Source organism: Galendromus occidentalis, unplaced genomic scaffold (genome assembly GCF_000255335.2).
Source record: "Galendromus occidentalis unplaced genomic scaffold, Mocc_1.1 scf7180000077527, whole genome shotgun sequence".
Classification (NCBI taxonomy): domain Eukaryota; kingdom Metazoa; phylum Arthropoda; class Arachnida; order Mesostigmata; family Phytoseiidae; genus Galendromus; species Galendromus occidentalis.
In genome coordinates this window covers 1,546,076-1,569,862 of record NW_003805515.1, presented here as the reverse complement: position 1 = coordinate 1,569,862, position 23,787 = coordinate 1,546,076, and the positions used below count along the sequence as shown (strand labels likewise).

At 52.5% G+C, this 23,787-nt stretch overlaps 1 protein-coding gene across 1 annotated transcript in view; it reads right to left on the bottom strand.

The window, feature by feature from the left end:
* Nucleotides 1-18,613, bottom strand: part of LOC100900945 (histamine H1 receptor) — a 46,133-nt gene extending 27,520 nt beyond the window's left edge. The window contains exon 1 of the mRNA XM_018641273.2: nt 18,129-18,613. Coding sequence (XP_018496789.2) covers nt 18,129-18,560 — 432 coding nt within the window. The 5' untranslated portion in view covers nt 18,561-18,613. The remainder of the gene's footprint in view (nt 1-18,128) is intronic.
* Nucleotides 18,614-23,787: the final 5,174 nt, after the last annotated feature.

Here is a 23,787-nt window from a genome sequence, read left to right as displayed (position 1 = left end):
GGCCACCGCAAAACTACAAATGGCGACGAAGACGGATTTCCGCTCCGCGTGGCTGCTGTCAGGTAGAGAATTTGGGGAATTATTATCGGTGAAGAAGACTCGCCCGTGAGATCTCGCTACAGCCTGAATGTTTCCCGCTGTTGAAGCGCAATGACGCGGCCGGATGCCAACTCCTTGCCGTAATTGATTCAAGTCACATCTCCTCTTTGAGAGGAGTCTCGAACCTTGCTCTACTCTCTCTCGAGCCAGTGGCTGAATGAGATCATTGATGTTCATCCGGCGACAGCAGCATTCGGCCTCTCTGCATTTTCACCAGTCTGCAACGATCGACGTCTTCCGAGAATCGCGCCTACGGGCTCATAGAGCTCATGCATCCCCATGGTCCTGATCCCAGTCGAAGCTCGAGAAATCGCGCGAGCACATTCCCGTTTTCGTTGACCCACACAGCAGACAGGAAGGTATCTCGCGACGAGGAGAGCCAGGCCAGCTGCGGCATCGCGGCGACCTCTGATCGGAGCCGCAGCAAAAATGAGACAATGCCTGAATGGGAGAAGAAGAAGCTCGACTTCTCTGCTGATGAACGGAATGATTGCTTTTATTGTATCTGTTCGAGTCCATGAATAACTGACAGATCTCCGACCTGACCGAGGAAGATCGGGCAGTGTAGCGCGGACGGGAAGGGCGGAATCTTGAAGCCGAGTTTCCGAGCGAGTGAAACTACAGTCGAGCCGACTCATAAGGGACCTCTCCGGGAATTGAAAATGGTCTCTTATATCCGGTTTCTTTAATATCCGAGGTACAGGTTTCCCATGGAAAAACCTAGGAAGTCCCGTTCTCGTATGACTCGGATGCCCGTACCATGATTCAGCGCAGAGAAGATCGTTTTCAGAGCGAATTCTGATTCATTCCGGGATTTCATCAGGACCATATCTTATTCGGGCAGCTTTTGAGAGGAAGAGAATTCATGGAAGGGCAAACCAGAATTCTGCTTGAGATGGTTCTCCCTTATATAAGAGGTCTCCGTGGAGACATGGGACATGGGACTCTATGGAGCCGGGGTTTCGGAATGGTCTCTTACATCCGGTTTTCTCTTTCATCCAAAATTCTTATAGGCGAGGTTTTTAACATGAAGCCACATGGAGAAAAATCGGGGAATCAGGATCGGTCTCTTATATCCGGTTTTCTATTCTGAGCGGTTTTTCAATAAGCGGCTTCGACTGTTCCCCGATTGCGAGAACGTCCCATCACAAACTTGCCATCCAGAGCAGAGTAGCGATGATCCTCAAATAATGTCGTTGGTGGGAAAGAAACGCGAATGAAGGCCGAAAGAGCGGTTCGCTCGGAAGGTAAGTTTAACGGAAGCTCTCTCCGATTGATGGCAATCACAGCCGAGAGATTCGAGAACTTCATCGGAAGCCAGTGTTTTCAAGCTCAAACGCCCGAGACGATAGAATTACAGTAAAAGCTCGTCATAACGACCCCCATTACATCGAATTTCTCGGTACAACGAACAAGCAACTTCCCCTCCTTCGGCCAGCTCGCCATGGGGATAGTGTTGAGCGGCATTTGTTATAGCGAAAACTTGGTACAACGGAACAGTTTCGTCGGTCGCCCCGTGTTCGTAGTAACGAGCTTTTACTGTAGCTCTTCACCCACCTAGCTTTCACTCTCTCACGGTTGCGTCGTAGCAAACTCGATAGCTTCGAAGTCTGGCAACGAATCCGATGGTGAGCATGGCCGTTTTCCTGCGTCGAGTGTCGACACTATGCCCGTTGGAGCATCCGTCGCCTGGAGCCAGCCAACGAATACACTTCGGCTTGAAATGAGTCCCATCGGAACCGAACTCCCATGGTGTATGATGAGAGATGAGCCAGGGTCCGGAGAGGGCTCCGGTGACGGATGGACTGAGTTCCACTAGCGAATAATGGAGAAGGGAGAAATCTGTCATGAAGAAACCCTCGGAACAATGACAGGAAAATCGAGGTGTCTCGGATAACCGCCCTTTAGGCCGTGACTCGACCTCGAAGAATGTTTTGAGCCCGATGCCGCATCGATGACGACCAGCCGCAGAAATTCGAAATCCACAAACATCGAATCGAGGGAGTCGCCTCCATGATGCGAACACCGCGGAGGCTCCTCGTTCGAATCTACGCTCAGTACTCCAGTTCCTGGTTATGTCGTCGGAATCAGCGTCGAGTAGCAATGATAAAGGAAATCCATGACAATGAGATGCACTCCAAGTCGAGAACGTCTCGCTCCGAGAAGGACGGCATCCAAAACGAGTTTTGCCGCAAATCGCCCGCAGCGGAACAAACACTCCTCCGCGAAGAGCGACTGACGCAACACTGTAGTACAACCAGGGCCGCGATTCCTCATGTATAGTAAACCGATGCGGAGGAGGAATCTTTCCGGTTAGTGCCGCTTTCCCCCGAGGACACTGAGAAAGCGGACTCATTCCCGACTCGGAGCCGCCAATTATGACATCTCATTACCTTGTGATAATGGATGCGGATCCGATCTGAATGGGGGTCGCTCGTCGAAGTCTCGCGAAGAGAATGATAGAGGATCCGGATTTGTCGAGCTGACCCTGACACTCGATTTTGGGATTTCATTTCGTCCTGTAGGATGCCCTCGAACAGAGCTGGTCGAGTCCCGTGAAGTGCCTCCCTGCTCTCTATCTCGGTCTTTGATGGCACGGCTGTAGCTTTGGAAGAAAATCTGTTGCAGCCAGGAGAAGGTCGTTTAATAGGCCGGCCAGCCACTTCGACTCAACTGCGTCAACCGACTGCCTGGAGCAAGATTGTTGCTTGTCCCGAGCCGCTTGTTTCGGAAGGAACGCTGGCTTCAGCCAAGCATTGCCAATCGACTAAACGAGTGGAGAGACCTGAGCAGAGTTTTGCGCTGGTTTTGGTTATCCTTCCTAGCCGAGACAAAACCAGAGAACGAATAGAACGTTCGGATTCGCCTTCAAAGCAGCGGAATGTCACGCTTGGATCCGTGAATTGATTGTTACGCTTGAACCGCGGAGGCTCTGATTGCGCGAATTTTACTATTCTCCGGCTCTGCCTGGAACCTCGGGTTCGCACTATGGCAAGGGCGAAGGATGGGAGAGGCAGAACGAACGAGCTCGTGTCTAGCACAGGGCGCAGGAAACATGTGAGACAGGTATTCCCGGAACGTACCCGAAAACATGGATTCCAGAGACTGAGACTCGCGAGATGAGACTCTGAATGTTGTTCAGTGAGCAGAGCCGCACAACCGCTCTATGAATAATGCGGGACCGATATTCGATTGGGAGAGGATGTCTTCGTCCGAGTCCTCGAATTACGCTCCCACAAAAGAATCGAATCATGAGGCATTCGGCTGAATATTCCGGCGAATGCCTCGCGGGCCCGTTGGGACACGGCCAGAAGCTATCTGCAGAACGAGCTATCTATGGCTTCAGATCACGTGTGACGGGAACGAAGCGGGGATTCATCTCGCGCTCAGTCTCCACCCATCAGAAGTCATCATTGAAGAGCATTTTGTGATCACTCCTCCGGAAATGAGCTGCTGGCTTTTTATGCATACCAATGCGCGGATACTCTGATCGGTTGTTTACCTCTTCTACGGAATCAGACGTTCGCCGCATCGCTGATCGCAATACCTATATCCGAAATATATGAGCGACTCATCGGGTATAGATGTGTGTATATAAAAAAAATTCACATCGGCTTCTAGCTGTGGATGAGTTACGAGCGAAAATTCTCAGGCAAGCGATCGCGCTCCGCGGACGAGGTTCACACCCGCATGATTGAGAAGAGCCGGAGAGAGACACACGAGCCCTGATAGATCTATGGATGCGTCGGAAAAGGGGCTTACGCATACAGAAAAGTTACGTCTTAGAGGAAGTTCTCGATCGAAACGAGCGAATTCTTCAATCAGCATCGGGGATTCCCGCGTACGACTCCGATCAACGTCGGCACCTGCAGCTCATAAAAGTGTCCTCCTTCATCAGAGACACTCTTGATTCCTTCAATTATCAGATAAGCGAACTTTTGTCGAGTGCTCTTCGTCGCACTCATTAGAAGCCCACGCGGCGTGGAGAAAACCCGATTCGGAATCGCTCGTAGGATCTCTCAGAGATAAAAATCAAGAGGACTTCCCGGTCGTTTTCTCTGGGAAGGCGAATGCGCCCACGACAACGACCGGATTAGCGAGTAAGGTGAACGGGAAACCCTCCGCCGAGTCAGTTTCCGATCGGGAACCCCTTGGATGTCGTGAGCTCCGGTTCTAGCTTGATTGAGTCGATACTCCGACGTCGGCCCTCCGAATCGAGCAGCTACCTACGCCGGCTAGAGGTTTCAGAGAACCGGTCGATAATCCTTCGGTCCTATACACAGCGTGCCCCATATAGAAACGGAGCCCTAATTGAACGCGCGACTCGCCCTGGCGGCGGAACCCCACGACGAGATCGTGTAGAGTTCGGCTAGGAAAATATGGAGCAAATTGTTCTAGAAGAGTCAGCACACACCAGGTCCAGGCTCGGGCTTTCGACTCAGATTGGAACTCGCCCACGCGTTCAGAGATAGCCTCAGAGCGCCCGGAGCCGATGAGGACCTGCGATACCTTTCGCGGAGATCGGTAAATACGGCGCGACAGACGGCGCTGTGACTTCCGCCTGAACGGATCGGCATTGCTCTCCTCAAGCCCAGTCGTGTCCCTCGCTAAGCTTCGAAAATCACAGGACACCGCGTCCGTGACGAAGAAGATAATTTGTAATCAAGCGAAAACCGATCACTCACGCATAGAACGACCGCGGACGACTACTCTCTTGATGTAATCGACTCCGTTGCGGGGAAACTCTCAAGCCGCTGCTTAGCATCGCAGAAGTAGAAGCCGCAGCATCACCAGAGTCTCAATAGAACTTTCCTTTACGAATGACATTCTGATCGCTGAAGGAATCGCTTTATCCGTAATAGACGCTCGTTCTGTCGGACGGCGGCTATGGAATGGAGGGCAAAAATGTCTCCCCCGTTCTCTGTGGTCATTTCCAGTGGTGCAAGAAAGATGAGACACTATTTCGGAGATGACGCTGGATTTTAAGGGAAACCTCTCGATCCTCGAACATTTCAGAATCCTCTGGGTTTTTTCTCTGCGAAACTCTGTGGGCTCCCGGAGACCTTCTTGCTAAAACAGAGATTCGGAGGGCGTTATTCGAGCCAGCAGAGTTGTTCGAGATGAATGAATACGGACACAGATGCTTTGGATCGTCGGCTCCTTATTCTCTTCCGGTGGAGGCAGCGCAATACGAGGGCGGCTGTTACTTTTGGTCAGCGAAGTATGGAAAGCCTCCCACGCTCTCACTAAAAGTTTCGCATCGGAGCATACTGCTCGCCATCGAATATGGCTTCGGTACGCAGACAATAATGCGGCTCCCGTGGGCTCGAGGTGTTCTCCTTTCCCGCGCGCCGCCCACGGCTTCCCAGCCCCGCCGGCGATGCGTCGGTATCTTGACGGCTCCGAGCAACCGGATTGCGTCGACCCGGCTTTGACCTTACCGACCGTTCATGTTCTTTGGGACCGGCAGGCAGTCTGTTGGATTGAATCCACACGAGCGCCCCATGTGTTGCGTTCGGATATTCAACTTGCGAGATGAAAACCTCCGGCATTCGAGCAAAGATGATGCAACTACTCCGAACCCGGAAGGTACAGCGAATTCAACCGCCCCCCCCCACTAGCTATTGAAGTCGACGAGCGGACCATCAACATCGTATGAGCAACAGAACAGCAACTCTCTGCGCGCACAGTCGTTCCTCGCGGAGCGAAGCAGAGTAATTACAATGAAGCCATAATGAGCAGCTTACTGATATATGATGATTGCCCGTGAGCTCACGCGCCCGCTCACCCCGTCTATGTAATAGTTCCGAAGCTCTGCTTATTCCAGGACTGAATCTGCCCTCGTAAGCGCACGCACCCGTGACAAGCGACCGCCCGAATGTCTCGGTATTCCCTTTCGAAGTCACGAGCGGAGGTGTTTTCGCATCATTTGACCCCTCATGAGCCTTAACCCTCTCGGCTTTCGAGGGAGGCGTAGGAGGTGGACCTACTGGAAAACTCCCTCAGAAGAGGCGGCTCTGACGCAAGAAACCGACGGAATTCCCTTGATCGAGAAAACTATACGAATCAGGGAACGGAACGCTCCCATAGGTTCTCCGAGTTGCATTCTTCATTTGGAGCCATCGACTATCGAGTGGGAAGGTATTGCCTCTCCATGAATGCCGAACAATGTGAATAAAAGTCAAGATACCAATTCACGCTGGACTCTGATTCAGCCGCTAGATTGGCTACTCCCTTTGTCGAAGCGGCCGTTCCCGCTCCGGCTGATAGCTGAGTTGCCCCAAAGACCGGTCGCACACTCATAATCCAGAGGCTACGAGATACGATCCTATTGTACAAATATTGTGTTTATGTCGATATATTGACGGTAGGATCCTCGCATCAGGCATTTGGAATCAAAGCGAGAATCTCTGCTCTTAAGTGAAACGGGTTAAATCCCGGGAAGAAGGCGAAGAAATTATCCTGAGAACTCCGATGTTTTGAGAAGCGGAGAATCGCAAACATGTTCCCATGAGTTCCACCCCTGAAGCGTGGATTCCCGGTCATCAACTTCTAGATACCACGGTAATACGGCTATTCAAGCATTGCTCGGAAAACTTCCCCATTTCTGCCTGATAAGGGCGCCCTCGACCCGGACTCGGATCTTTATTGAGCAATAAAGAGAGAAAGAAAACCGGCACGCCTCTTGAGAGGCATCGCATATGCGCCACCCGTCGGCTAGCTCGATATCTAGAATTTCTCCCACGTAATGAGCAAGTATTTGCCGAGTTCCCGAGGCCCCAAGCATCGGCCCTGCGAGCAGGCTGCTCAGGATCCTCAGCTCCAGGTTTGAACGAGAGAACCAGGGCGTCATTCAACCTTCGCTGCCCCTGGTTCAGATCGTAGAACGTCCTCAATTGCGTACATCTGTCGGTAGGGATCTGTCCTGGACGGTCAATCAACGATGCTGCTATGCGTGGAACGGCGCTGGACGCCAGAGGCGCAACTCTAGAGCAGTCCCGGTTCCGAGCCGCGTACTGTCGATTTCTTCTATAAAAGCCGTGCCGACGATTGTCAACCTTCGAATTCGATGTGGTCCGCAAATGATTCCCCAGTGTGACAACACGACCCGAGCTGGACGAGTAAATACCGGGGCTTCTCCCTGGGACAGACAGTACTCATCTTCGAGAGCAGTAACATCGTTCTCGAAGGATGGCCGCACGCAGACCGTTGCATGGGTCGTGGTCGGCCGGAACAAGAACTATCTACTATCTATGTACAATAGAACGGAGACAGACGTTTCCGTGCACCGGTGCCGTCGTTCGAGCTGGGATGAATTCGATTTCGCCGAATTCAAACGGCATTGATGGAGCGATCGTCTCGCTTAACCACCGATTCGAACGTAGGGTCTTCGGACCGATCCGGAGAATAATTTCGAGTTCTTGTTTCTCGTCCCACTCGGAAATTCCTCCCTGGGCTCCAATCGGCCGTCAGTCGAGCTCCGGCATCGCAAGCGTGCTCGGGCTTCGCTCCATTCGATTTCGTACCGAATGTGGTTGCTAACAACGGACCGTCCAGTGCGTGCCCGACGGCCGCCGTCGTGCTTGATTACAGGTCGCCATGACGTATTGCGCTCCGACCTGGAGCGAAGGACGGAGCCGAACGATTCCCGAGCTTCTGGTCTGCGATGTTCTCCGCGAGTGAACAGAAGACTCCAATATGATTTGAGTTCACTACCATACTCCGTACGGAACCTGAGCCGTGTGGGCGATGCCCCAACTACGTCTTGCGTCCCCGCTCTCTTGCAGCTCGGATCGGCGCGTTGCGCTCGACGGAATCTTGTCGTTTCCTCTGCAGGAACAGGCGGAAAGGTCCACCGAAGCTCGGGAAGGGCAGGCAAAATCTCCTAATGGAGAATGACGAAAAATAGAGGCACTGTTCATTTCTTTCTATCCGCCGTACGCAATGATCTCGTCCATCGACTCAAGTGAGAGACCCTTTATGACCTCGTCGGAAATTCCAGTTCCTATCTGCGAAAAGTCAAACAATGAGTCAAATCGAGAGCCGGTGTTGCATTGGACAATGTGGCGCAAGAGTTTCGCTCGAGTTTCGTGGAGCTCGCGTAAGTCCATATGCGACTTCGCATGAAAGTTCCTGAGCCCCTCGGACACCAAGATTGGACCGCGAATCGATAAGAAATTAGGAGGAATACGGGACAAGACAGTCCGGGGGAGGGGGGCAAGTTTCGTCACCGGAAGCCGATGCTTTCGAACCATCCCACCGTCGTCGCCGGAAGTTCATTGTTCGCAGAAATGCCCCTCGTCGGGACGAGAGCTCATTGAATGGTGTCTCAGGAGTGCCACAGAAAACTCCGGTGGCTTCTTTGTTTGTGGACGCTGTTCATTACTCCGTCAGTCAGCTTATCACTTGGACCGATTCGCGCAGTCTCTCTCACCAGCAAGGGGGCAAAGGAAACACGTAACAACCGACTACTACGGATTGCCCGAGCACCGAGAGATCTCTCAATCTGATTCAAGCGAACGGGAGCGAAACTCGGTCGAGTCGGATCCTGCTAGGATATTTAACTCGAATTACGACCTGCACCATGCCGAGCTCGTAGGCGAAATTCTCTCCAGACCGATCGAACCAGCGAACGAGCTCCCACTTATCGTCCAATTGGAAGCTGCTGTCAACAGCGTGCCAGACGGCGATTGCGGGCCATTTCGCTCAGTTCGGCGAGCACAGTTTCCGGTTGGGGAGTCTAGCTTGGAACTTCTTGAGGGAACAGGAGTGAAGATTGCAGCGGGAGCAAAGAGAACGCTGCAATGTCATCAGTTTTCCCGATATATTTGCTTTGCTGAGGATAAAAATGACTATTGTAGGAACGGTCGCAGGGGAGCTTGTGTCGTTTGTTGTTCGCCCATGCGGAAGTCTGTTCCGACCCTCGATGCGTCAACATGTGAACTTCTTTTCCCGGCTGATACGTGCCGCCTTCCCGATGGAATCGGTCGTTGATCAACAAATCCACTCGCGTCGGATGTGGACCATCCTTCTGACCTAAGCCCCGCGGAGAGGGATTCCTCCCTACAGGAAGGGACAGCCATGAGCCAGGAACGATATATGAAGAATTTTCGGAGAAACAGAAATCAGCAGAAACGAAAAGGTGAGCGCCGAAGGTTTTTTAGCTTAATCTCGGGATAGCCTACTTAAAGCTCCGTTTTTATCGAGAGCGAAATCAACTTCTTCGTTCCCGGACTTGGGCTTGACTCACGGCTCAGTGCTCTCGGATTGTCAAGCACGACTCTTCATGTTTATCATGAGAGAAGCACCCCCGATTCCTGTAGCTCGATCGTTCTGTCGATCGAAGTCTGGCAAGTGAACAAAACTTGCTGATCGGTCATCGGAACGCTCGACGAAACGAAGGAATGCGGCAATACGGACGGCGGATAAAATTGGAGAGAATCGGAGGAAATTGCGTTCGTACGAGACAATCGGGATCTCCGCAAGTTTGGAGGACTTTAGCTACCAACGAGATCTTTTTCCCCGACGCGCTCAAATGGAAACTCTGGGTTTGGGGAATGGGAATCCCAAAGGTCAGACAGCACAGATGCGCTCCGGAGAAAAAACAGCCGAGGAGCGCGCAGAGTTCCTCGGCCAAGGAATTGTAATACAAGTTTCCCTCGGAAATTGTTTGTTGAAGTTTAATTGCCGATCCGAGCAGCGGGTGTGCCATTTCGATTCTTCTGGCGACTCATTCAGCGAGTCAGACGTTTGCACCTGCTTAAGCTCGAAAGACTTACAGAATCTCTCGTCAGCTTTGTGGGCAGAGCAGGCTGTCAGATCCACTCTCCAATTTCCAATGGGAGCTCGTAGATGAGAATCTACTTGTTGTGTTCTGCGGGAGGACCGCTCCGCTCCAGACGCATGAGGGCGTTGCTGTCCGCGGGTTGAAATTGCGGTGACGCAGGAAACGCACGTCGGTAAACAGACTGTATCTAAGCCTGAGAGAAATGTAGAGTGGCACCTCTAGCCCCAGGGGACCGCGAAATAACACGCGCGTCGTTTCGTCTGTATTTCTCAACGAAACGGCTCTCCTACACGACCCCTGGGTTTTGCGGTCTCATCGTTGAGATCGAGTTTTCTAGAGTTCCCCGCTCACTCATCTCGAGACAAGGCATCTCAGCGGCACGTGATATCCGGATTGACTGACCTTATAGTCGCTCGCTTCGCCGAGGCGTCCGGAGTAGGAAAAATGGTAATATATTCGCGAATACGTTCAGGACTAATATGCTCCCGACGAGCCGCGTCTGCGGGGAACAAGGTCAGCCCGGGCAAGAGATCCAAACGAAGAATTCTATTTCAAACACGAATCGAATGCAGATCATGAAACATCGTTCGCTACTCCGTGCAGTGCAAAGCCTTGCTGAACGGCTCGCGGCAATCGAATCATCCTAAGGACGGGACAGTGGTCACAGCGGACCGCAAAAATCATGCAGATGTACATGAGCCTCGTCACCGCTATTGCACTTCGCGGAATGTCGCATGTCTGAATCCGGTAGCAGGTACTCCGGATGCGGTAATTGTTCCGAAATACCTAACTGTAAGACCTCTCTCTATTCAACTTCGAGACGAAGTGAATTCCCGGTCCGTGGTCGAAGGTGCTCCGATATCCATGTCCCTCTGATGTTTGGATGCGGTGGTAGCTCGAGTGTGATTGTCGGCGCGCATGCTTATGCAGGTCTCACTCCTCGAAGGACTGACTGCCGAAAGCCCCGCGGGCTTGCTTGTCCACTGCAATCAGCGTTCCGCATTCATTTTGTACTCCGTCATGTAATGACGCCCTACGTGGTCGAACAGCCTGCGTGGAGGAGACGAGCTCAATCAGACCGTCACACACGGACGTCCCGAGAATACTGTAAATCAGTCGCTCGAGCAACATTGATTCCAGCTTCAGAAGCCTTGGACCTTGAACTTATGGCGATCGGGTGGAGCCAAAGTCCTTAATCCTGCGGGCCTTCCAGTTACCCCGGATCATTTTGATCATGTCAGTTCTTCTGCTGTCGATAGGGTTGCGCCCGAAAGGGAGCAATCAGAGTGAGACCTTCGAGGATGAGACAATATTCTCAACTGGGTCGATTCCGAAATACGACAGGATCCAAACGTACGAAAACTATGCGATGAGCTAGAGGTAAGCGAGCCTCGGTATCACGCTCCACGCCGGGAAAAAGTTTTCGTTCTAACTTGGTCCCAAATCAGGAAAGTAAATAAGGGTCCGAAAACATCGCTGACTTTCATTCGCACATCGGAAGTTCTCGAACAAACACTCGGGAGACTATTTGGCTTGCCTGGAAGATTGGCCCGCGTAGGCACTCTTCCTGTGGTCTCCGAAGGAGGGATGTAGGAAGGCAAGAGCATCTGTCGACTATCGGGACCGCGTCTACGTTCAGCGCGAGCAAGGAATATCAGTATTTATGATGCGGTCGAAGTTCGAATGAATAGGCGGCTCCTAATAAGATAGCTGTAATCAGAGCCCAGTCGCTTTCCTCGGGAAATTCTGGCAGCATTGTTAGCCGCTCTCTGTCCGAGATTCCAAAATCTCCGAGGTGACTCCGCGCTCATATAGCGAATATGCATGAGACCTGAGCAATCAATTCGAGAGTATGAATCACTATTCCGGGAAGTCGAGCTCCGGCTCCCTCTGCATGCTCTCTTATGCCCAGCTGCATAAGTGGAGTCTTCCGTCGACCCAACTTCCGAGCTGAACCGAGCAAGGTCGAAAGCCTAGACGGTCTTAGTTAGTTAGAGTCGGAAAATTCCTGCACTAATCGCCAAACAGCGACGCCGATGGGATCAACTATGGGGCACGTGCCATCGAGATGCGCCCGACGTTCTGATCCGATGAGCTCAAAACGGGGAAATCGCCCCATCGGGACCGAGCCCTCCCCTTCCGTGGGCTCCGTCGTTGCAGGGCTCGTAACCGCGGATATGACCCTTTTCGGAAAACGGCTCATTAGGTAAGGGAGAATGCATCGAATTGAGCTTTTTTCTCTCGCTCGGTAGCTCCTGACGAGTCGCTCCCAATGAAGCCGATGACCTCGATCGGGGGAGACGTTCCCGGTTGGGACCGCTTAGATGCCATCTAGTTAAAAATTTCCACGGAGTTTTTCAGGGAAATTTCCGGGAGCCCTAGTCATGGGTCGGAGAGGGCAGAAGTTTTCAAAATAGGAAAAATCATCGAGAACAAGCCAGTTTGCTGCGAAAATGCCTGTCAGGACCATTTCCCATGGGGCCGCTCGCCTCTAACAAGAGCTCATCCCTGGGGATATGCCGCCCCGCGTCATGAGCGAGCATCCTGCTTCTGCCTCGACATCGAGTAACAGGGCCACGACGCCTCCGAATTCTATTCTTCAACGAGGGATTCGAGGCTTTTCCAAGAGCTTCGAGTCATCGACTTCCATTAGAAGTCAATTGGATTTGTTCCATTGGAGAATCGGCCGCGCACTGAATCATGAAATGGGATAATCCCGCAGCGTTTTTCCACTCTTCCTCCGCAAGACGATTCGTAGGTGAGCTCATTCAGGGCGTTTGCGAAACATATATCCCGGGGAACAGGCCTTCGAATACTGCGGGAAAATTTCTCCATGTCTCGTTGTTGTGATAACGAGCAGAATAACTCCTCAGATCAGCATCCTTGTGCGGAAAAAATCTCAGCATGACCAGAGCCAGTGCTAAACGATAGATCCGCGCCGCCGCGTCGTGACGTCGCTGCATACAGGGCGAGCGCCACACTATGGAATTATTCTGTCTCGGCGAACTCCGGCTCGGATGTTTACCGAGGAAGAAGCCGTGAGCCATGTGCGGAAAAGCCGGATCCGGAACGATGTGCGAGAGCAAGTAGGTGAATTAGAGAAGATCAAAGCTGGCTTTGCTCAAACTGAATAAGCCGACGGCCGACAGACCGACAGGTGGACTATCGCGTTATCGCGAAGAGACCCGCTGTTGAGCATACGGTTCGGAAAAAGATCACTCGCTTCATCTCATACGACTTGACAAAACAAAGATTCAGAGAACTCCGGTTGAGCGGATGCAAGAACTCGCAAGAGACACTGGCCAGCCGTTGAAGTTTTCCGGGGGCCACGCTAGCGCGTGGAAGCCGGTGAGGAATTCCAGCATTGATTTTATCGCGAAGAAACCGTGAGATCGGATTAACTCTTCCAAACGGTACCGAATGGAGGTTGCTGGAGAAACTCGCCGGGAATTTCTAATTTCCCCCAAGATTTAGTGCGGTCATCGCTCTCGCAGCATGACCTCGAGTGATTTTTCCTCCCGTTTCTGACCTCAAGGAACCCTTATAATAAGAAGAATCTGCAGTCACAGAGAACGCAAAAACGGCACTCTTGACCACGGGCCATGCGCAAACAGATTCCGAGAAGTGGGCGAAGGGGATTCGCGGTGGGGTCGAAGGACCGTAGTTGATTGCGGCCAGTAAGTCACTAATTGATAAAAAATCGTCGAATAAAAATGCACGACAAACACCCGAGGGATGTTCCGCGGGGGCACAAGTGCTTCGGAGAGGAAATTCCGCGTGAGATCCGTTCATCCGTCAGACGGGAAGCGCTGGTTACGGCCGTGAGTGTGTTCCGCTCCAGAGCATCATTCGGCAGGGCGAGTATTGTGCTCCCAGAGAATCCGCGTGAACTCCGTTGCATACTTCACACCCGGGGCCGTACGAATGCCTGCCTCCGTAAGACGCAAGAAAATTATTGAGTTTTCGCCACTCGACCCGACCGTCGGCTAGAAATTTCGGTACTCGAAAGCGATTCTTCGAGAATCGCTTCTGGAATATCTTCATGCTCCGACGGAGAGGAGTCGAGCGAAGCACATAATCTGCACATTCGGAGCAGTTTCGATCCAGACGGCATCCTTCGCTGTGCATTCCCTCCGGTAATCTGGCCACCTGCTCCCGAATCAGCCTGTGTGAATATTTTGATATCAGGCGACGCAACGCCCACGCATAAGCGGACATGCGCCGACGTTATTAAGCGAAAGCATTTGCGGCTCGGAGAATCACTCTAAGGTTCGCAAGGAAGCGCAGTCGTTGAATATTGAGTCTTTTCATTTGCTCTCTCGTTCAGAACGATAAGGATGATGAAGAAAGACACGCAGTTGCGATGATTCGGCCTTCACTGAGAGAGGAAAGTTCATGTCAGGTGGTCAATGAACTCCCCTGGCTTCCAACAACAATAATACAAATGAGAGTATTCAGAATTTTGCCGCCCGCCGGCGATGTCGGCCCGGCGTCGTCGAGCGTCCCGAGCCGCTGCGTAATTTCTTGACGATGATTCAGCTTCCGCATCGGATGCCCATTCATCTGCGAACGTTAGCGCATATCATGAACCGGTTCTTAACTCGACATTCCCCCTTCCCCCATTCATTACGTGGGCAACTCAAAGCGACCGCGTCGGGGCAAAGTTTGCGCAAGCTTCCTGCCGAGTTCAGGAATCTACCTCGGGCGATCCGCTTCTCAAGGAGGCCCTGACCTTAGAAACAAGCCCTTGAATGCGGGCATTCCTGGCAGGTGCCCCCCACGTATTCAAGTTAGCTTTTGGCCGACAATACGATGCTACTGGAACGCTGCATCGTCGGCTAATGAGCAGCCGCAGCATGTCCCGAGTCATGGAGCGACTGAAGAGGAAGAAGGTGTATCATGAAGAACTGATGCTCGGATGATCTTACACAGTTCGGAGCATTCTCTGCCGTATGGCCCCAAACAAGGACTCGGCACGCGTTCACAAACAAGAACAATTTTTAATTCCCCCGACGGTTCGCAATAACCCAACACGAGTTCCCGCCTTAGCAAAAGCAAAACTCATGATCAGAAACGAAACCAGATTTCTTGCCGCGTGATTATATTTACCATAGCGGAGATATGGCGGCTACTGTACACAACATCGGTGCAGGGATAAATAATTGAGAACATTCACAGACACTGCGATTCGGATGATCCGCGCGGGAGATCGAGACATTCCGGAAGCTCGGGAAGCCCGATAGGAACATTTTTTTATTCCACTTACTTAGGTTCATTCAGATCGGACATTGTTTCGGGCCTTAGCAGGCGTCGAGAGGAGCGCTCCAGACTCGATGGAAGCTGGGGAATCCTCTCGAGCGAAGGGTCGGTCTGCCAGGTCACTTTCCCCGTGGGTCGAATTCCAGATACTTAAGGAGCGAGCGTTCCTAACTAGCTGAAAGAATGAGGCCGGCAGAGAGTACGCGGATTAGGTTGCGACCGTCTGAGCCGTTCCCTGGCCCGAGTTGAGAAAACTCCTGTGCGAGAAGACTCGCTGGTCCCCGCTGGAACGATGCGATCCAGCGAAGTCTCACTTTGAGGTTTCTGAATAAAACCCAACCTGCGGAGGTGTGAAGCCGAGAGCTTGAACAAGAAGTAGGAATTCCGGAAGAGCATCGCGAAGCGGATGTTTCGCCTCTCTGCAGGGATTTCAGAATTCGAACGACCGGCGACGTTGAGCTCGAAGCGATCGACTTCAAAACTTCGTATGGCTTCCGATCGGGCCCGACGAATCGTCTTTGAGATGTGAAACAGAAGCGCCTGGAGTAGTTTGAGTTTGATTTGGAAACTTTGCGCAACTCAGCCAGGGTCCGGCGGCGCCTCGACCGCGAAGTCATCGATCGCATTCGTCGGGAAAGCAAAGTTCACGTAATGAACTCCAGGGCTCGGGGCCTCCGGTATGCCGTCCTTCCCAATCCGAGACGTCATCGCTAACGGGGTCTCTCGTCGAGCTCAACCCGTGGTCGCTAACTCCCAGCGCTAGAGATTGCGATCCTCCCGGATAGTATTTGCGAAACAGCGTAGGCTGTTTTGGAGAGATCGAATAGCGGAAGCCCCCCTTGAGTGGTCCTTCCGAGTGAATCCACTCGCGGAGACCCGCTGGACAATCGAGTCGTTCCACTCGATGTTCCGCACGTCAGCTGTGCCGAGCGGGTTCACTGCTCTCCTGGGTAAGAACCCGGCAGGGTCGACCGGTTGCGTTGATTAGCGGCCACCGGCGCCACTCCGAGTGCTTTCCGAGATTGCCTTCCGTCGTCCATCATCATCGCCGCTGAATACGCGGGGTCGTGGGAGCCGTGCGCTCCCGATTCCCGTGAGCATGAGCTTCTCGGCGCGCTTTCCCCGAAATGTGACGTGGGACTAGTTCCCGGGGTTGGACCCTGTTCGATCGTTCGCTCGGCCTGGCAGTGTTCTCTCGACGCCGAGGTCCGCAGATCCTGATGCGAATCGGGATACATCCTCTCAATATTTGCTCGGTCGTAGTCGAGCTTCTGCGTTGCACGGACGCACGCGAAAATTCCATGTGCGGCCGTCAGTCAAATTTACATACTCCGCCTGAAGCCACCTGCCTCTCTCCCTCACTCAGTGACCATATCGGACTAAGCCTCTTGCGAGAACGCCTCACTCCGCTTTGTTTACGTGCCGGGACAAGATAACGGATCGTGGCTCGTTAATCCCGCTTCCACGAGGAGCCTCGCTCGACTATCTTCCCGAAACATTGTCGATACCAGGGACGAGCCGTGAGATGAGTTTTCTCCCTCTTCGCTGAGCCCTCACGGTCGTAAGACCTCATCGAAATCACCGACGCAAGCTAAACCTAGGCCATCCATTTGGCGTTGTCTCTTCGAAAAATCGCTTGCGGGACCTGAGCGGGCGGATAGATCACGATACCCTCGGGCACTGATCACATGGGGAACACATTGAAAGTCAAAGCAGTGGATGAGCAACATGAATTCAACGGCGCGTAAATCTTTGCCTGTTTCTCGGAAAGTCTTTGGACCAGAGAAGAAAAACTCCCAAGAGCTTTCTCTTCTGTGTGTTCCAGGGGGGGAAATGGAAAATCCGAGCTTCCTCTCCTTGGAAAAAAAGAATCCTGCGAATGATTCCGGGGAGCCTCTCTGTCCATATTTTCGACGCCAACCGACAATTCCAACGGGTTCAATATGAGTAGGTCGGACCCTAATCTCACGTGTCGTATTGCCATTCTCCCCAGCGTTGTTGTGCAATCGCGCAAGTTATGGCTCGCCGAGGGATACGTATGAGAGACTGCTCGCAAATGAGTCGATTGATGTAGAGTGTAGAGGAATGATTCAACTTCTGCATAAACCTACTGTCGGGACCCGCTGCACTTTCATCTGCTCGGCGCGAAACGTATAAATGCCCAGACCGGCCTGCCGTAGACCATAATTTAATACATCTATCACGAGCGGTTCTCATTTGACGTCTCACAGAGACTCCCGACCTGCATCTGCAGAATCTCTCTTTGTGAGCATGCGAGCCCTGTCGTTGGAATTCGCCTAGTCTCGGGCGAATGCTCAGCCGGGTCCGTGCATTACGAACTTCGGTATAGAACAAGATTTTAGGGCCGGGGAGTAGGGAAGGAGTACTTCCCCTCGATGCCTGTTCCTCTTGCTTCTGACGGGCCATCTATCTACGCATATCTCCGCAACCGGCTCACGAGTCGAGTTCGACGGCTATGTTTGCGAAGAAGGGAGGGGTACGAGCGAGTTTCGCACCGAGTCCTGTTGCGAACAACTACGGTTGCCAATCAATACGTGAAGAAACCTTTTCACGTCGTCGAGAATTCCGACGGACTATTCATGGAACTTGTCGTCGAGGCTCCAGAAATAAATTCGACGCCGGCAGTGTTCATGAGAGGTTTTGACAAGGTGTGTCAAATTTCAAAAGCCATCTGACGTCTTTCATCCCTCCGAGGGATGTGGAGCAACACTGAGGAGAGGTGATGCATGCCCGGGAATTGAGTTTTTAGAGCTCGCGAAAATCCGAAATTCGGGCTTATTCCGACGGAAATATCATCAGATGATTTCTTAGACGAAACCTTCTCCGGGACGCATTTTCAGGACGCTGTACAATGGCGCTGCCCCCGCTCTTCCTCGTTCATCGGACGGGTAAAGTCCTTGCTTCATTCTGACCGATTAGTGTCCCATGGTGATACGTGGCACATTCACACCTACTCACTCACCGTTTGAAGACGTCTTTCTGTCCGAATGGCATGTAGAACCATGGTGTTGCCAGCCAGCGTCAGAAAGCTCAAAGCGTAGAGGGCGACACCGAGAACCACTTGCTGGAAAGTACTCGTTCCACCAGCCGTGCTTGAGACTAATTCCCAGTCCTCAGAACCGGGCTGACCGGTGCTGAGGCTCTCAGAAGAATTCCAGAGCTCATCTTGAGTACTTGAGTTGACTTGCTGCCACGATATTAGCGTATCCACTTCGTAAGGGTATGTCGTCACTTCGTCGAATATTGTGTACACCGTTGAATTCGGAATTTGCGGATAGGTTGTCGTTTCGGAACCGGCCAAGAGAATCCTGTTTAGCGGATATGTCATCGGCTTCCCGCTGACCGGAAGCGCGATCCACACCCAGAAGGGCGGGAAAATTCTCAGCAGCGCCATTTTCCTCGAATCACATCACACTTTCCATCGAAGCCCTCAGAATCACTCATCGGAATCCATTTCCATCGCGAGGCTCATCCTCCTCCTCCTCAGGGCATCGATGAAGCAACACGTGAAGAACACTTGATTCTTTATTTACGGCCGTCTTTTTCCTGAATGAGCACGCAGCACGGTCTAGTGCTGGCGGTCAGGTACCTCGCCAAAGCATCATTTACCCGCGTGAGAAGCTGGGAATTCCAGGAAAACTGTCAACGAAAAATCAAGCTCACGAGCAACGCAGGGAACCGTGCGCGCTCGGCGCCCGATTTAGACTGAATCGAAGACCGTGGGGCTCTATGAGGAAGGGTCCGGGAGGAGGGATCTGGAAAGGGTCAACCGAGAGTCTAGAAGTAATGGAACGTTCGCTCTCCACATTCAAAGTAAATATACATGCTTGACACAAAAGCTTAGCATATGTTATTAAGGTCGCCGCGAGGAGCTCAATTGCGGGACGAGCGTTGGGAGAATCTTGGCGGTTTCCGGGTCGCACGACGAGTTCGAACGGATCCTCTCTGAATCTGAGCCGAGATGGAGACGAGGCTCCTCGTGGCCAGCCCCCACGGAATGGAATCCGGTGGTGGTGCTGAGAGGCCTGGAGGTTTGTACCGGGTAACTCTCCCCACTTGCAGGTGAGCATCGACTCCATGAGCCGATCCCGGTGACAGATAGTTACCTCGATGTTTTGATCAGCGCCAGGCATCTCGGGCCTGCTCTCGCCCGTTTCGATATCCAATAAAAAAATGTTTATCCGACCCACGCGGAACGGGTCATGGCACCGAAGTCGATTTACAGCGGGGACATGTTTACCGCGGGCGCGGCTACCACATTCTCACTGAGTCATCTCGTACGCTCTCTCAATTTGGAATTTCGCTTCATGGAGACCGGAAACAATCGTGAGCGTCGACTCGTCCGGAGTTCTCACGCTCGATCGGAGGCGAACAAGTCTGGGCTCCGGTCAGAGGTCCGGCTCCCTCGGTCGTACGGTAATGGTTTGATTCCGCGCGAACGAGTCGAGGAAGCGAACCTGTGAAGCTCTCCTAGCTCAGAGTCCGGAGAATCGGCGTCGCATGCCACAGGAAGCGGTTAGAAGTTCGGCGAAGCGATACGCCGACGTCTCTATCGGAGGAGTTCACCGGCACTCAGAAGTCAGGATTATTCCGCCGCCGCGACAGATGTTGCTGCGTTTTCGACTCTCAACGACCTTGCCCCGTGAGCTCTTCCTAGCAAGTGTTGTATCCAGAGCATTTGTTCTTCTTATGGCAGATAGCAATGTAGTTCGTTTGACACGTCTGAGCATTATACTGATGGCCTTGAGAAGAACACTCGAGAACAACGAGATAACAGCTGCTCGGGTCTTTTCGAGATAGCTGATGACAGAGACGGTGGTGGTCCATAAACAAAGAACGCAAAGACTTCCTTGTTGTTCCGTGGAACCCTCCTCTGTCGACGAGCCGGAGTTCTCATGAATGCTCGACCTTGAACTCACGCTCCGTAGTGGTAGATTTGGCATTTTTTCTCCGCAGTCGGACACTCACGGATTTAGAACGAGGAATCTTATCGCCGCTGTTTCCTAATGATTGAGACACGACGGCGTCCCACCGCCTCGATCTGAGCGCAACGAGCTTTTTCGCCGTATCTGTGACCCGGACGGCTTCCGCTGCATCGACCTCCTCTTGCTTCCTGCTGACCATGAGAGGTTTCTGACTTTGGCATCGGGTCCGCGGTCTGACTCATAGGAAAGTTCGCTACGTAAAACTTTTCCAGCTATGAGGACGCTGCGGAATCGTTCATTGTGCTTCAATCATATCGCATATGTAGGAGCATGCCTGCCTGGCTGCGGGTGCAGTCGAGGGCGTCGTTTCCGACACATTGATTAATGTGTTCATTCTTCCGTCGATTTCCGCTCTCACAGATTCAGCATGAAGCAGAGACTATCAAGCCTTTTTGCGGCCTGCAGGAGCGTCCTTGATCGATCTTCTCCCGGTGGACCCATGTAGCGCCGAGTGTTGAAAACGCCCCCTCGCTAAACTTCCTGCGGAGATATTCGATGGCCGAGGCGGAAAATGGATCGCGGATAATTTCGGAGTCGGAGCTATATTCTAGACTCTTCGGGTGAAGAACGGATGCATCTTACAATATTTATAATGCACGAATCCGGTCGATTGCATTCTCCCGCTCCGAGCGGAGACCGTCTCGGCTTAACTGAGACAGAGAAGACGCAGAAAAACTTGGAACATAGACTGCGGAAACGACGGGCTGTCGGACTTTGCGCAATGCGGAAGTTCCGTGCAAGCCTATCCCCTCTTACTTCCCGTTGTTTCGCGACTCGGCCGGATAGGTCCATTACGATGTGGAGAAGCTGCTGAGTAAGCTGTGTGCTATTGCACTCACTCCCCAAACGAACGTGACGGAAGGACAAAAGAGTGTTGTAACTTCCTAGAAGAGTCGAGAAGTGGCTCTCAGAGACAGTGATTCCAGCTCGAGGGGGAATCGTTTCGTCCACTAGGCAAGCGAGTGATGTGATCCGAACAGATCTTCCATCAGCCATCCGACAGAGGCGATTGATCGGTCCCACATAACGGAAAGAGGCAACGCCATTCCTGAGCACCAGATGAATACTCCTTCCGTCTGAAGTTCCATACCCTCAGACGTCGAGGACTACTGATTCATTTGATAGTCCCCTCAGTCCCGGTCGAAAATCGATTGACCGCATTCCACAGAGTTTTTGCTTTGAAGATATTCCAAGCGCAGGACAGGCGAGTTTCGGTGTGCTGATCGCATGCAATCCCGCACACCTCCAACTGACGGTTCGTTGTGAAGTGTCTCGCTAGATTTGAATCGACGCTCGGCTTTTCCTCGCCCACCCTCCGCTTACCTTGCGCATACCGTGGGCGAGATATCCCTCACGGACCCCATGCTTGCCATTTTCCTCGGTCAAACGTCGGATCAGACCTCTCGGACGGTCGCTGATCGGGCTCCTGCATCTAGGTCCCGCGACAGAGGCTCGGTCTCCCACGCAAGTCGACGGGATAGGGAATAGAAGGGAAAATCTCTCCTAGCCTTCCTGGAACGCTCGAATCAGCGTTTCCCGGATACCGAATCGAGACCACGGAATTACTCACGGCAGGCCAATCCCAGGATCCCTTATCCGCTGGGGGATCAGACGCAATTGCCTTCCAGACAACTTTCTTCACAATCAACATTGCTCGGAATTCTGGATTACTGCCGCGGAGAAAAGGCATGCCCGCCGGGATCACCAGAATGTAGACACATATTTATGACCTACCGAGGATCTCGAGGCCATATCTGGGCTTAGCTGCGATCTCTCCACCGAAGACTTGAGTTCTGTCTCCTGAAATGAATACCTCTTCCGTCTTCTCTTGATTACAAGGATCACTCCTGCATGTCAGAGAGCAGCTGGTCCGTTCCCGCGAAGGCTACAGCCTTGCCTATTCTTTTTTCGTCGGGACGGAGGCTCCTTGCAGAACATTCCCCGTCGCTGTGGAACTCCGGACCGTTATCTCGTAAGTCCTCGGAGGCAAGCGGAGCAAGCAGCACATTCGCCGTCTTGTTAGACAGCATCGGGCGCTTAGAGGGTCGGATACGACCCGCTGAAAGCCTCCGATCCAAAATTCCACTGCATGCGTGGAACACTCGCCGACATCCATTGGGTTGCTCTAACACCCACGCTGTGGGCCGTCGTTCTTCTGACCGTATTTCCGCAACCCAGAATTCCGCGTATTTCCGCTAAAGAACATCTGACCCTCGAGGAGCCGACGCGGCTCTCAACAAACTCCTAGGAATCAGGAGATGATCTGGAAACGCTCTCCAGAAAGCTCTTTCCTCCTTCGTGAACTTCGTCAAAAAGCTCGGTTATCCCCCCGCGATCCGACAGTCGTCCGGAGATCCCTTGAAAATATCCGAGCAATCTCAAGCTAGGGGAAGCGAAGCGAATACGCTTCCCTTGATGCTCTCGCAAAGTCTTTTAGGATTTCCCATCTCGGATGAACTCGCCACGGTTTTTTTTAGAACTCGGCAGATGAGCAGATCAGACACGGGGACGAGCTTGGTTAGTCGTAGGTTGATCCAGAATGGAAGGAAGCCCCTACGGAGGAAGAAAGGGGGGTGGTACCCGTGGTCGTAAGACAATCGCGCACAGACCTGCGACCGTACCGATACCCGAAATTCCCAGATTCCGAGGCGCCACGATAAAGTAGAATAATTCTCCTCCGGCGTCGGGCTGAGAATGATGTACATCGAGCGTCGCCCATTCAAACGTTCTCTGAGCATTCTTTGAATCCATGAGGGCAGTCCTCCCATACGAGAGACAGGCCGTGAGAAAACGCTTTAGGCAGCGACCCTCCGGCGTACGGTCGGTAGAGATCGACTCGTGCTCCCGTGACTCCGGAATGCTCATCTGTGATCAACGCGTCTACCTGGATTCCGGACGAGCACCATTGTCTGTGTTCAAGCCTTGGGAGATTCTTGAACATACGAGGATGAGACGACAGCTTGGCTTTTTCGTTTCAAGGTCACTGGCACGAGCGATCGTGTGTCGCCTTGAGTATTCGGGAAATTCGATTCGGGTGCGGGGGCTCCATGTTCCCTCCAGCGCCAAAACGATCCAACGTGCCGGCAGCTGGGCCATCAAATTCGCGTACTAAACTTCCGACGCAGGAGCTTCAACTCGGAATCGGAGTTTTCAAAAGGATATTTCAGGTATTTCTCACACCAGAGACCTCGACGGACTATAGACTTCTCAAGGCCACATACGAGCCGCGAGACACCCTTCGAAACTGGCTCTGGAGAATGTTTCGCAGAGCTTTCCGAGGACATATGGGGGTTGACAAACAATCAGGCGAGAGCTACCGTGAGATGAATATTTAAGAAATAATGACTGAAGACATGAAATAACAAATTGATGGGTATCGAGCGCGCGACATAGTCCGAGATCGCCGAGCCCTGAAGAAGTTCGAGTGGCGTTCCCGGGGAATCCTTGGCCCCTGGTAAGACTCAACGTCGCTCGATGGCATCGAATGACCCATGGAATGTTTCCATGGATATTTTCGATTCTTCTCCGAGGAATCTCGAGAGACGAAAAATGATAGGTCCCTTAGAGCTTAGGGGGTCTCGAGCTGAGATCTCCGATCTACAGCTACGGAGAGCTCCAGGCTCATCGGTAATATTC